This window comes from Leptonotus elevatus, chromosome 11 (assembly GCF_054856555.1).
Source record: "Leptonotus elevatus isolate MCC_2025b chromosome 11, RoL_Lele_1.0, whole genome shotgun sequence".
NCBI classification, from domain to species: Eukaryota; Metazoa; Chordata; class Actinopteri; order Syngnathiformes; family Syngnathidae; genus Leptonotus; species Leptonotus elevatus.
Genome location: NC_141249.1, coordinates 11,761,662 through 11,775,618, shown reverse-complemented (window position 1 = coordinate 11,775,618; position 13,957 = coordinate 11,761,662). Strand labels below are relative to the sequence as shown.

Genomic DNA, 13,957 nt, shown 5'->3' with positions numbered 1-13,957 from the left:
AATGCACATACAGTATGCCATATACTGTAAGCATGCAAGATGAGGACACCACGTGCACACTGACAGACAGCCTGGCCAATAGGAAAAGTCAAGTTCTGCCTCTCCTCACCTGAGAGTCAATCGACTTCACAGCCATGATTCAAATCCAAATCTCATGCCAGCTTCCTGTTTTGGGTCATTCAAAAGCAGATGTGCTATGAACGGGCCTTGTGGCCATTCTTGGCGGCTGACGGCATTAGAAAAATGACGTCAAAGTGATCAGCACTTTAAGAATGAATCAGTTTAGTCTGCTGATTCAAAAGGAAATGTCCCAACCAGACAGCTCAGGGTCGAACAACTTCCCACCAAATGTGAGCATGGAAGCTGTGTGTCATCACCGGGCATGCGGAGCTGCTATGTCAGACAATCGACTCTCTCAGCTCCCCGTAAGGGGTTTGCTGCCAGCATCCCATGTGAGCTCCAAGTAGATGACAATGTGGAAAGTGCCTGACGGTCTGTGGTTAACACTTAATTGCTTAACTATGAGATATAAGAAACAAAAAGTAGAGAACAGAGATTTTCGTGCCCGGTGCAAGTCTTGTGTACTATCAAAAAAAAAGAAGGAAAAAAAGTGTAATATTTACTTTAAAAACCTAGTAAAGTTTGTTCACTCAGAAATTCTAAGTAAATTTCACAAGGAGAGTTTTTAGTACATTTTACTTTTCTTTTTTTTTAAAGGTACTGAAGGGTTGAGGAACGAAGCCACAGCCTTTTAGGTTGAGAGGCAGCCACTCTACCACCCGAACCATGCCGCTCCTGCTGTGTGTTAGTATATTGATGGTGTCAGGCAGAATCTTTGTACCTCCAAAAGACCTATTTTTGGTCTCATTTTAGAAACACCAGCAATGCAGTATAACGGCAAACAGCAAGAGTGGTATGGCTCAGGTGGTAGTGTGACTGTCTCCAAAGCTGAAGGTCATGTCAAGTAAATATTACTACTACTTCTTTTTTTTACACAGTATAGCGCAAAGTGCAGATTAACTGGAGTGTTCTTTCTTTTGGTATTTTCCTAGACTAAGCATAAGTAGAATTCGGCGTACGGGGGCGTTTACGCAATAGCAGGATGGAACGCGGCCAACTACCAGCCAAACGAAGCGGCTCCCCCCATTCCCATTAAAACCAGGGTGGTGGAAGCGCACACATCCTTGACATTACGGAAGCAGAAACTGACTCGCTTGGTTCCAAGAGATGAGATTGGCACGAGCATCGAGTGCATTTCTACAGGTAAACTGCAAGATCTCCCAAGTGGGCAATTGGATGTGCATTTTTCTCTCTTCTCACGGGATGGGCCAAGTAGTGTAGTCTATTTTACATTAGTTAATAAACAATAAATCTATGATCACTTCCAGACAAATAACAAGATTTAACAATCACTAAATTGAATCTTATTACCACCAGAAGACCATTACTGAGTGTACAATTCATTGAATGAACTCTTACAGCGTTCATTCATTTGTTGTATTTTGTGGTTTCTACTTTTGCATGACATCATCTAAAAAATCATTACATGATCCTCAGCCATTAAAAAAAAATGGTAAAATTTTCAGCCAAAATGGCCGCATCTGGACATGCTCATTCTTGACTCTTCACCTGCTCCCATTTACAACCAATTTTTAGCTAGTGATAGGGCAGTTGCCTATTTCAGAGATTGCGTCATCGGGAAACCACACTAATGTCTATAACATTTCTTGAGGTCAGACTGCTTGTACAGCTACCTCAGTATTACTACGCAATGATGTAAAAGTCAGCTGCTCTTTGGTGATCTAGACAGAAGTTCCAGTCTCGTAGAATCTGCATTTCCAATTACACTTAGTGGCTTGCTCCTCTTGTTTTATTCGCGCGTTGGATTGCTCCCACGCGGAGTGATCAACAACATCCCAGACAAATAGATGGATCACATGGGAAAATAGAGCTCAGGAAATGTGAAGAATGCAGAACAAATAACCTCAATGTCTAATGTGAAGACACAACAAGCGGAAAAGTGCTGCGCACAACAAAGCACCTTCATATGCACACGTCCATATCTGCCTGGGATGATTTACACAAAAGGAATGAAAGCAGCAGACAAATCTCTAGAGAAGTGAAGAAATGCTTTGTGGTTTATTGTACCTATTGACAAGTACTACAGTCTGTTCTGTTTTTTTCATGGCGTGATGATGCAACATATAATCACCACCAGCAGTGTCCTGTATTTCGTCCATCGCAATTTGGTTGAGGGATTTTTGATTCAAGTTTGCTGTCATAGATGATGAAATTATATATAATGGACCATTATGGTCCTGATGGGCAGTAGCATGTTTTTGGTCTTACACTAAAAAAAGTTTGTGGAACACTCCTGTGTGACATTTATGGTGTGTTTTGTGTACTTTACATTTTACGGTCAACTGCTCCGATAAAAAGCAGTGATAGGATAGCGTCTGCAAGAATATTACAGCGTATTCTGGTCTGTGTATCCATCAATCAATACAGGATATTGAACAATGCAAACTTTGAGATGTGTCTGGATTTAATGTAGAAAATTATGATGCAATGATGATTATGCTCTGCGTCTACCGGGGTTATTATAGTTTTGGAATTTTCATTTTAGTTAGTTTTTATTTCGTTTTGAGTTTTTGTTTTTTAAATTTAGTTAGTTTTAATTAGTTTTAGTTATTTAAAAAAATGCTAGCGTTTTACTTCAGTATTAGTTTTCGTTCTTATGTGTATTACTTGTACGCAGAGGTGGCAAATCCAGGTCTTGAAAGTAATAACCCTGCCAGTTTGGCTTTTGCCAATGATGCTAGCTAGCTAGCTAGCACATTTAAAATCATCCCCAAAGGTGCATTAAATTAAATACCAAAGACTAAAACGAAGGAAATTTTTGCTATAATTATAGTTAGTTTTAGTTAGTTTTGTAAACATAAAATGTAGTTTCAGTTAGATTTCGAAAAAAAAAAAAAAAAGCATTTTCGTTTTTATTTTATTTCGTTAACAAAATTGTTTTTTGAATTTTAGTTTTTGTTTTTTTGTTCAATAAAAATAACCTTGGTGTATACTACTCAGACACTTCATTAGGTACAATCTGCACAAGGGTGGGGAAAGCTTTTTATTTTATTTTATATATTTATTATTATAATCTCCAGAGGGTCCCTAATAAATAAATATAAAAAATATGCACGCAAACATTTAGCAATATGTTATTACAAACGTACTAAATATTTGGGGGAGTTCTTTTATATCAGTTCCTTTGCAATTTTATGTGTTTTCTAAAATTACATGTTGAACCGGATCGACTGTTCAGGCAGGCCATATTACACACAGGCTGCAGGTTCCTCACATTAATCTAATTAGACCCAGCACATTTAAAAAATTGCTCTTTACTAAGCATTTCATTAACAGTAACACTGTCCAATATAGTGCTTGTCCTCCTCATTAGGTTGCAGGTGAGCTTGAGCCTATCCCAGTTGACTTTGGTGGGGCAGACCCTTAGACGTTGCCAGCCAATAGTAGGCCAGACAGACAAGCAAGCATTCACACCTGTGGCCAATTTAGTATTCAATTAATATGCGGGGTTTGGGAATGTGTGAGGACGTTTGAGTACCCTAAAAACATACAGTAATCAGCAGAATTCCCATACATATGAACTTGGGCCTTCAGTGGGGACTTAACTGACTTATTCCACCACTATCACGTCTGTTAAAATGTAGGTTATAAATCTATAAGTGAGTGCTTTTTGATTAAGCAACTAGAGAAAGCTCTCCTCCAATCAGCTGCGCAGTATCTTTGCATCACGTCTCCTGGCAGCAACTGATGATGATGATGAAGAGGAAACAGCAGGGACACAAACTAACCCCGCTGAGTAGACAACAATGGTATACATTCAAGGCTGCTTTCCAACCCCCACCGGTATCAGTGCCTACCTTGAGATACGCCATCTGGAGATAGTTGTACGGGATCCGCCTGTGAAAGTCCTGCACCACATCTTCGCTAACTCTATGTCGCGACTGCACGCCGACGTCTTCCTCGATGCAGCTGTCCACGCACGCCGCCCTGCGTAGCACCACATCGAAGAAGCCCAGTTCGGAGACATTGTCCGAGAACGGATGCTGGTCCTGACACCTCAGCCGGCAGCGGACTCTGGAGCGCAGCAACACCGTATGGCTGCTGAGCGCCTCCTCCATGATGCGCACCACGCCGTCGTAGTCGCCGCTGTAGAACGCCCGAACCGCTTCGTCGTACAACAAGTCGTAAGGCTCCAAGGAGGACGAAGACCGCCGGACGGAGGCGAGCAGGACAGCGGAGAATACAACTAAGAAGTTGGCGTTCATCTTGGTGCTGCGTGGAGTCGTGACTGAAGGTGGCTGTCACTCAATACAAAGCTGTCAACCTCGACTTGTGGTCCATTTAAAAACTCCGGAGATGTCACGCAGCATGCTGGGGGCGGAGGACGATGAGAGTATAAGTTTCTTCAGGGACACACATTTTTTTTGGACTGGCCGGGCCCCCAGTTTGGCTCCGGTGACTCCTCCTCCTTTAAATGAATGGATAACAATCACAGCCCACTTTCTCTCCACTGGGGGTCTTCCGCGGGTCTCGAGGGCCTCCAATAAATAACGCAGTGTTTATATACAAAGTAATACACCTAAAACTGTTACTTTAACGACACACAAGACAGTATTATTCAAGTCGCATACATAACATAATTTTTTAACATTTAATAAACTATTGTGTGAAACTTACCTTCCCTCGTTTTCTTCGAGACTTCCTCGCCTCTTCTCCGTTTTTCCACTTGAAGTACACAGACGCCCTCTGGTGGTAGTTTCTATTTACTACATGTATATTGACTCAGCATTCACATATTTTCAACATTTAATTAACTATTGTGTGAAACTTTTTTTTTTTTCAAGGTTATGATGGTCACTTTTAAAATAAGCTTTGAAACCCACTCGGCATCCAGTTTTCTGCTATCACTACTGGAAACTCTTCACTGTTTTTTCATGTTATTGATCATTATAATATGATCGCAATATTTACAGCGAGGAAACACAGATTTGTGGCCAATGCGGTTGATGAAAATTTGTGGTTCAAATTGCCTGGAGCGTGCTGGTGTTAAAAATGGTCATCAGCGGCCGATGGAACTGTACAGCGCTTCCTGGATGAGCCAGAGATCCTTCCTCTCTGGCTTGCAGATGCTGAGATGAATGATCCACATCCACCTCCATCAGGATTACCCGATGCCGATATTTGCAGACTGTGCAGCGTCTCGGCAAAGCTTAGCACTTTGATCTATTTTTCTTTGGTCGTGTTCAAAAAGGTTTCACTCGGGTCACGCAGTGCTGGAGAGTCTCTGCAAAGCTCTCTGACCTCGATTGAGGGGAAAAGCAGATATCAGACATTTATGTAGTATACTGCCATGAAGGTGCCGTGATGGGGAACGCTGTAGAACAAAATGCATTTGGTGTTTTTGAACAGGTCCTTCATGTCTGGGTTCTCTGAGATGTCAATCAGTTTTTTTCACCCACAAGTAAGCCTCCCATACTGTGAGCTACCCAGACTATTGTGAGAAACTTACCACGCTTTCGTCTAGATTCTTCGCCTCCCTTCTTCGTTCTTCCATTTGAAGTACACAGACTCCCTCTAGCGGTACTTTGCACTTACTGCATGTATCTTGACTCAGCATTAACACAGTATTTTATTTATTGTCACTTGTACAAGGGTCTCGTTTCTTATATAATTACACAATAGTTAATTAGGTATTTAACAGAACATTTATGATCGTCACCACCATATTCTCCCACAAAGTATTTTTTTTTGTTTTAGAATAATTGATTACAGAATTAGTACACAACTTCAACAAATTTCACATGACACGTCAGGGGAGATACACAGAATAGAAAGGACAAATGAAACGATGAAAGCTTACTAAAGATGTAATGCTAGATAAATATATTGTCAACTTACAACAATCATCTTTTTACATATGTTGGTTAATTGGTTATGGACGAAATTTGTAATTATTTTATAGGCACATGCAAAAACATTTAAGGGATTGTTTTTTTATGCATGCATTTTGATTTATGGATACACAATTGTGAAATAATAAGAAAATTGGGGGGTGGGGCAGAGAAAATAATTTATGAATCATAAGTTTGGCTACACAAATTTCTGATGGGGCTATAGCACCCCCTAGGCCCGGTGTAGCGCAGGAGGTGTGTCTTGCTTTGTTTATAAAAAATAAAATAAATAAAAATCATTTCCCCGCTCTTGCCTTAAACATGTCTCCAATAAAGTGCAGCTTGCCGCAGAAAATATCGATTAAAGGGGCCCAGAAACACTTAGCTGTGGCTAATTTAATCAAATTATTTAGCATTAAGCCTAATAGCTTCACTATTTGACAAGTTAAACAAGCTTTTTTCCCCTGATGATTACAGAAAGGTTAGAGTATTTGAAAAAACAAAACAAAAAGTGTCCACTTGACGGCGCAGATGTTTTCACATACTGCTCACAACCACTTGGACGTATGCTACAGTATTTGGGGCGTGTCAAGGTATTTTGGCTTGGAACTTCCAAGCAATTAAGTGCTTCTAGTGTAAAGGAAGGAATGATTGCATTGTTGAGACATTTCAAAGAAATGCTCCCAAGTCTTAATAAAAACCAAATACACAATAAATCTAAACCAATGTATCTATTGGTGTATAATATTGCTGTTCTATTAAGCTACTATATTTAATATTGTCAGAAACAAAGCATTTGAACTCATGTAAAAAAAACAACAACAACCACCTAATAACATTGGAAGAGCTGGTGGTTTCATACATCATTTCCATTTGGCTTTAAACCAGGAAAGAATGTCACTTCACAGAAAAATCTGTCTTTCGCATGAGAGATTAGATTGTCGCACTTCCGCTGAGGAGTAAACTTCTTTCCCTCCAGCATTGTCTAATCTCTGTCCAATCTGATTGTGTTTTGTCACATGCATGTCTCACGTCTCTGCTAATTGCTGAGCTCTATCCCCAGAAATGCAGGGACATCTTATCCGGAAACCACCACTCCCTCGCTGTCCAATAAATTACACTGCACTGTAAGTAAAATCAAACTAAAGATATTTTATTTTTCTTAGAAAATACTGTACATAAACTTGACTATAATGCGTAACAATAAAAATAAAACTTTTTTTTTTTTTTTAAATCTACAAGTGAGTACTATATTTTAGTTTTCAAAGTATACAGCAGAACCTCCAAAATTGAACGTAATCTGTTGTGTGACACCGGTTGACCTATGTTCTGATTTCAAAAAAATTCCCATAGGAAATAACGGAAAGTTTATAAACTCATAAATCCTTTAGATGTATAGTAGGCGATGCTTTATCTAGCAGTGTAATTTTTCTCACTGGTATCTCTTTTGTCATTACAAAACAAAAACAAAAAAACAGAACCCACTTGTGGAGTTGTGATCAGAAGGCATATATTATCAGAAAATCTGTCTCGTTCAACTTTGCAGGTTCGACTGTAAATCCAAAATCCAGTGCAAAATAGGTATGAGTCATTTTAGGACAATGTAGGCCTACTGATGACTATTGGCAATTTATCAGTAGTCATGACAACGACCATTATCGCTGATCCTTCCTGGTGACTAAACATAGTTGCTGTTGGCCTTGTTACTTTGCAGGAGGCCGTTGGAGCTTATCGATCTGGACGAGGACGACCTCGAGCACTTCTGACAGGTCAGGAACGCTCCGCCGAACGTCGCGAGGAAGCCGCCGGACCAGCTCACAAACACCGCCTTGCCGAACTCATAGCTGCAGTAAAAGAACAGTTCATTAAAGTACCGTTTTAAAACAGATTCCGTACAGGAGAATGTATGTATGTACGAGGAGGTATTACGTGTGGAGATGATGGGCATGATGGAAGTCCACAACGACCTTCTTCACATACAAGGACGTTATAATGAACGTCGTTAAACCTGCAAAAAGAGTGTAGAGAGTCATTCCATTTGAGCTAAAATTCAACATTCAATGGCAAACTGAAGGAAAGAATTGGAAGACCGGTCTTGAGATTTCAAAAGGAAGTCAAAACCAACATTTTCTTAACAGTAAAATGTTGCATGCTCTCGCTCTCTTGCACTCGTGTAAACACGGTATTTTGAATAATATTATATTTGTGGAATATGAGTTAAGTAGCAAAATCCACCCGTTTTTATCCATCTCAGAGGGCGGCCATTTTACCATCTGCTGTCAACTGAAAACGACATCACAATTACTCACGGCTCATCTGTTTATTTATTAAATTTTTTAGTTTTAAAGCTAAGCTGTGATTGGTTGTTACCTGAACCGTGAGCAACTGTGATGTCATTTTCAGTCAACAAGTGGAGAAATTTCTGCCCACTTAGATGGATGAAAATATTCTACAAACACAATATTAATCAGAATGCCATGTTTAGACGAGTGGGGGCACATACATAATATTGTTAAGATTTTTTTTGGGTGTTAACATCCGGTTAAGAAATTGTACACCTCTACTCAACATTGTTGGTTGTGAAAACTGGCAAACTCAGCGTTGACCACACAAGAGGATTTGCGATCATAAATATTGAACAGGTTACATTTTTGATCGTCAGTCCCGACCATTTATGATCAGATCGGGGAAGAAGAATCACTCTTTTTCATTTAAAATGACAAGGAGTTTGCAACCACAATGTAGTTACCAGAAAAGCTAACAGTTAGCCTAGCTTCTTCTATTTGTTATTCTTTTACTACATTTTTTTTGTCAGTCTAGAAGCAGTAGAACATTGGGAGTTTGCAACCATAGTGTAGTTACCAGAAAAGCTAGCAGTTAGCGTAGCTTCTTCTATTTGTTATTCTTTTACAAAAATTTTTTTTGTCAGTCTAGAAGCAGTAGAATATTGGGAGTTTCCAACCATAGTGGAGTTACCAGAAAAGCTAGCAGTTAGCCTAGCTTCTTCTATTTGTTATTCTTTTACTAATTTTTTTTTAACAGCCTAGAAGCAGTAGAACATTGGGAATTTTCAACCATAGTGTAGTTACCAGAAAAGCTAGCAGTTAGCGTAGCTTCTTCTATTTGTTATTCTTTTACAAAAAATTTTTTTGTCAGTCTAGAAGCAGTAGAATATTGGGAGTTTTCAACCATAGTGGAGTTACCAGAAAAGCTAGCAGTTAGCCTAGCTTCTTCAATTTGTTATTCTTTTACTACATTTTGTTGTTGTTTGATCCACCGACAGGTGTTTTTATGGATTGCGCCTGTAAAAAGTGATTGTTTTGGAGAAAAGGGGATTCTGATTGACGTCAATGATAAATAAACTTGACTTAAATTACTGTATGTGTACGCCTCTGGTAGCATCATACAAACGCCAAAAGAAGACATTCTTTCCTGACGTTCACTGAGATGAAATCTAGTAAAATAAATTGATAGAATAGAAATCATACCTGAAACCATAAACATGATGCCTCCAATCCGAGCCACGGCGCCCTTGGCCGCGGCCCTGCCTTCCATGAAGCGGGTGCACTTCATTCCGATGGTGGAGACCATCAACGCCACGGCGGACAGGAACAGGCTCAACAACAGAATTCCTCTGGTTATTTGCACCTGATCTGGGAGTGGGCAGAAATGAACAAATTGACTGCCGCCATTTAGTTCTAATGACTTCATTTATGGTGCAGCGCTAACAATACTCTGTCTGTTACTCGTCTTACTTACTTGACAGTTTGAGGAGGGAGTCGTGAAATTCGCAGGTGGTCCTGTGGCCGACGCTGCAGGTCATCCACAGGCCCTCATAGATGCGATGCGAATGGCCGTGCACCTTCCACTCCACCATGATGGTGGCGGTCACCGTGGCGGTCGCTCCAATCAGTGACAGGAAGAAACCGAGCAGCTGCAGCGCTGAGCTGGCCATGACATCCAGAGAGAGAAGAGTAAGCAGGATGCAAGGGGAAAATAAACAGAGTTAATTGGGAAGCGTTTGTGGATGCTGGTTGGGAGTGTTATCGTGATGTGTGCTGCAGCCTCTATTTATGTCGTCGGTGAGGTGACGCATGAGAAGTCTCCACTGGCAACAACTGATGGGAAGTCCTTTTCTTTATCTGATGAGTCCGCAAATACACGAAAAAAACAACACATTTGACTGCGGTGAACTTTGACACATTTTACCCAACATGATGTTTGTAAATTTTGTATTTATCAATGGCGGGCCAACGAGATCTTCTCTGCTGACCTAAACACAGTTACGAGCACTGACCGACATTTTAAACCAGAATTCTAATATGTGTTCAATGAAGTCATATTTATTGATTCTCAACAGTCTGCTGTTTTCATTTTGCTGTGCTGCTTTCAATAAAAAAAAAAAATTGTCCAATTATATATTAAATTCTTTGTGCTGCAATTGCAATGTAATCTTCCATGGGCCTTCACAATCAGTAGTGCTGATAAGTAGCAATGGGCCGGTTTATTTAACCAATTAGATTTCAAAACAAGATGTACAGTATAAGCTTTAGTACTAATACAATAAATACTACTACTAATAATAATAATAATAATGCACACAAATACATATATAAACAAATGTATACATAGTAGGGGATCGACCAATTATCTGTGACGATATTTGGCATTTTGACAAATATGGGCATCTGCCTTTTTACGAATCTGAAGGCCGATCAAGCTGTAGCGAATTTGTGGCTTTCATCAGGATTTGTAAGATATTCACAGACACTTTTTACTTGTTGCAAAGACATTTTGAACATTTGCACAGTTTTTCAGTGTCTGCGAAGATCTTTTGAAACCGTTTACGAACCCTGGCGAAACCCCCAAATTAGCTACATTCGCATGCATTTGTTGCTCAGTGAGAACTTTTCATTTATGTATGTATTTAAAATTCCATTTTACTTTAAAAAAGATTGTGCTGATATACTGGGAACTCCCTACACTTTTTATTGAAAAAAACAATAAAAATGTTGTTAAAATTAAGAAATTATGTTGCAACTTTGGAAAACATCTACAGTAGAAAGCTGTAGGTAGCCTTTTACTTGCTTATTTTATAATTTTGTTAACACGGGAAGCTGCCTGAAATAAAAAAAAACTATTTTGAAACAAAACTGTCTATTCTTTATATATTTAAAATTAAAAGAAAAACATTCAAAGTGTTGACAATTCCAAAAGTTGTTTTAAACAAACATGCTTAATGGGATTTCCACAAAGTTAATTTTTTAAAATGTTTACACTCTCTTTTACCGCAAATGAATATCGACTTGAAATATCAGTTATCAGCCTCCTTAACTACTTATAATCGGTATCAGCCCTGAAAAAATAAAACCATATCGCCGATCACTAATGCATACATAAGAGAGTAGGGGGTCTAATAAAACAGCTAAATAAATGAGGGTGAAAATGCTCAATTATCTTTCTTTTCCTCCAAAATGTACTGCAGCAAACGTGTTTACAGGAAAGAACCTTGTATTCATTTCACACAGATAATTAAAGCAAACCGTCTGACCATATTTGGGAAAGGGGATGCCAGTTTGTAAACAGGCTAGATTTGTTAGATTGCATCAGATTCCACCCTTTCCTGCAATAAGCTCCCAACTAAAAGATGTTTGTGTCATACACATAATTCATTGTCATCACATTTGACTAAAAATGTTTATTTGTGGCTCTAGAAATTATAGCATGCATATACATAATGTGTCATTAACAGTATGTCTGCAGCTGGTAGGCAGGACTAAAACAAAAACCTTATCTCAATGTGTGTACAACCTCCAGTTTTTTTATGTAGTTAAATAAACGTAGTTAAAAAAAAACAACAACAAAAAACATGTAAGGTTTATTTCTGATCAAATCTACAAAATATTACAAACAGTAAAATGCTTGTTCTCAGGCAAAAAATAAAAAACTGAGCAAACTAAACACTTGTGTGCATCAAGGAGCTAAGATAAGTTATTTGTTTACATGATATGAAGAATAATCAAAGGTTCAGAGGATAAGGATAAAATCAGATATGATCTTTAACTACAATGTCACTCAGAGGGCAAACCTCCACCAAGGCTCAACTGTAAAAAAAACAAAAAAACATCTAAAATACCATATTAGATACAAATAAATAAATACAAAAGATTATTATCATAATCATTATTCAAATTTTGTGTTTTTTTTGGTGGTAACTAAAAAAAAAAACCTCAGCTAAAGAACAAACTTAATTTTACATATTTTTTCTTTTAATTATGAAAAGCATCTTTTGGGGGACTGGAGAGCGATGATATGAATTAGCGGACATGGAGTTTCTGTGGGCTATGGCACCGCAACTAAATGATGATGATGATGATGATGATGATGTCAAGCCTGAGACAGGCAAAACTAAATACGCTTGATCAATTTTTTTTTTTTTAGCCTGCTCCACCTCTGAACTGAGACAAGCTCCCCTGCAAACCGGTTGAGCAAGCGAGCGTTTCACGAGGTGCCATCTAGTGGGTGTTTCTAGGAAAACCCCAACGACAGTCACAGGAAAGTCCTGATTATTGTTGCTTGTGTTGTTACTTCCAGTCTGACAGCGTCAATCAAAACGAAACATTATTAGCAATAATCGGGAAGATTTATGTATTTGAATTGAAGTGAATTCACTTCCACTATTCTTTAAATAGTGGCTGTTGTGTGCAGACTCGTTATAGAAGGGTGTGCACACTTAAACAACCACATCAGCACTTTACTTTAACATTTCCTCTTGAAAAGATTCCTGATACAATTTTTTATGTCACAAAACCTGGCATTTGAACAGGGAAGTGTAGACTTTTTCAAATCACGTTCAGATGTTCTCATTGGCTCATAAAATATTTCATGATTACTTCCAGTTGAGTCGCACATGAATGGGGAAAATGTTTTGAAGAAGTACAATAATCGGGCATTTGAACAGGAATATGTGGTCTTTTTATATCAACTGAAGACATTTACAGAATTACATAAACACTTCGGTTTCTTTGCATCGCAATAATGATTTGCTGGAAATGAAATGATAGGTTTGTAGTGCTCTTTTTTTCTCCCCCAAAGTTGTATATTGGATTTTTTTTTTCAAAATGACTGCTGTGAGATACTTTTCTGGTGTCTAGATTTTTCTTTTGGGGGGGGGAAACAGTCCACACTGCCAAAACATGTTTTAGAACTTGGGTTTCCTGTTTGTCTGCCAGTCTTGATGCTCCAAGAATACGTTAATAGAAATGGAAATGGCAGCACGCCATTTTGGCATCTGAGGCTATTAACTTATTAGACTCCCACTTCTTCATTTCATGCATTATTTGCTTTTACTGTCAACGGTATGATGTAAAATACTGGCCCCTTTTTTTTTTTCTCCAAGAATTGTTCATAATAAGTTGTTTATTGTGAATTCCAATACCAGTAGCCTACACTCGTACAATTTTAGGCCATTTTTCCTCACACAAAGCTTCTGAGTTACAAACGGTGCCATTTGCTTGTTGTACCTCTGTCAGTCAGAATAAACTTCAATTTCTGACTTTTGCCATCTCAAAATCCGATACTACACAAATTGAACTGCTTACAATTAAGGTTGTCAAAGTTAAAGCATATAGGAGATTGATTTAAATTATTAAAAGTGTTTAAAAAAAAAACTCAGTTACTAACTTTGTAACCAAACTGAGAAGTCAACTGGCACGAAGATGGACAAACGCGGAAAATAAGTAGTTTTACTTTGCTTTACTTGCTTTGACGCTTGTTGGAGAAATCTCAATTTGCCAAATTCGAATACTGTAAGAGTTGTACGACTCTGGCCTATCATATCAGAGCAAAATCCGCTGCTTGAAGCGCTCACAAATAAACGCTGTTGGAGAATGACGCTCGTGGGCAGATTTAAGGCCGTAACGAAACGTTGAGTATTCTATGACAATACTGTATAATAAAGATGTTGAACAGTTGTATTTTACCAG

At 38.6% G+C, this 13,957-nt stretch overlaps 2 protein-coding genes across 3 annotated transcripts in view; both read right to left on the bottom strand.

Moving 5' to 3' along the window:
- Positions 1-4,897, bottom strand: part of p3h2 (prolyl 3-hydroxylase 2) — a 45,966-nt gene extending 41,069 nt beyond the window's left edge. The window contains exons 1-2 of one of the 2 annotated variants that reach the window (XM_086089865.1): positions 4,759-4,897; positions 3,939-4,619 (exon numbers count right to left, since the gene is read on the bottom strand). In XM_086089865.1, the coding sequence (XP_085945991.1) occupies positions 3,939-4,346 (408 nt within the window). In that variant the 5' untranslated portion in view covers positions 4,347-4,619; positions 4,759-4,897. The remainder of the gene's footprint in view (positions 1-3,938; positions 4,620-4,758) is intronic. The other variant, XM_086089866.1, reaches the window with a different exon arrangement.
- A 2,207-nt stretch (positions 4,898-7,104) lies between these two features.
- On the bottom strand, positions 7,105-10,032 carry LOC147165819 (claudin-1). The gene is made up of 4 exons (XM_086088822.1): positions 9,732-10,032; positions 9,461-9,625; positions 7,902-7,980; positions 7,105-7,816 (listed from the first exon to the last, which is right to left on the bottom strand). The coding sequence occupies exons 1-4, from the start codon at positions 9,925-9,927 to the stop codon at positions 7,651-7,653; spliced, it is 606 nt and encodes a 201-aa protein (XP_085944948.1). The 5' UTR covers positions 9,928-10,032; the 3' UTR covers positions 7,105-7,650.
- Positions 10,033-13,957: the final 3,925 nt, after the last annotated feature.

Excerpts from the sequence above, each read along its gene's own strand:
- LOC147165819 (XM_086088822.1), bottom strand. The coding sequence starts at position 9,927 with ATGGCCAGCTCAGCGCTGCAGCTGCTCGGTTTCTTCCTGTCACTGATT. Across the intron at positions 7,981-9,460 it reads CATCATGTTTATGGTTTCAG|GTTTAACGACGTTCATTATA; the intron begins GTATGATTTCTA and ends CTCTTTTTGCAG. Across the intron at positions 7,817-7,901 it reads CATGCCCATCATCTCCACAC|CTATGAGTTCGGCAAGGCGG; the intron begins GTAATACCTCCT and ends CTTTTACTGCAG.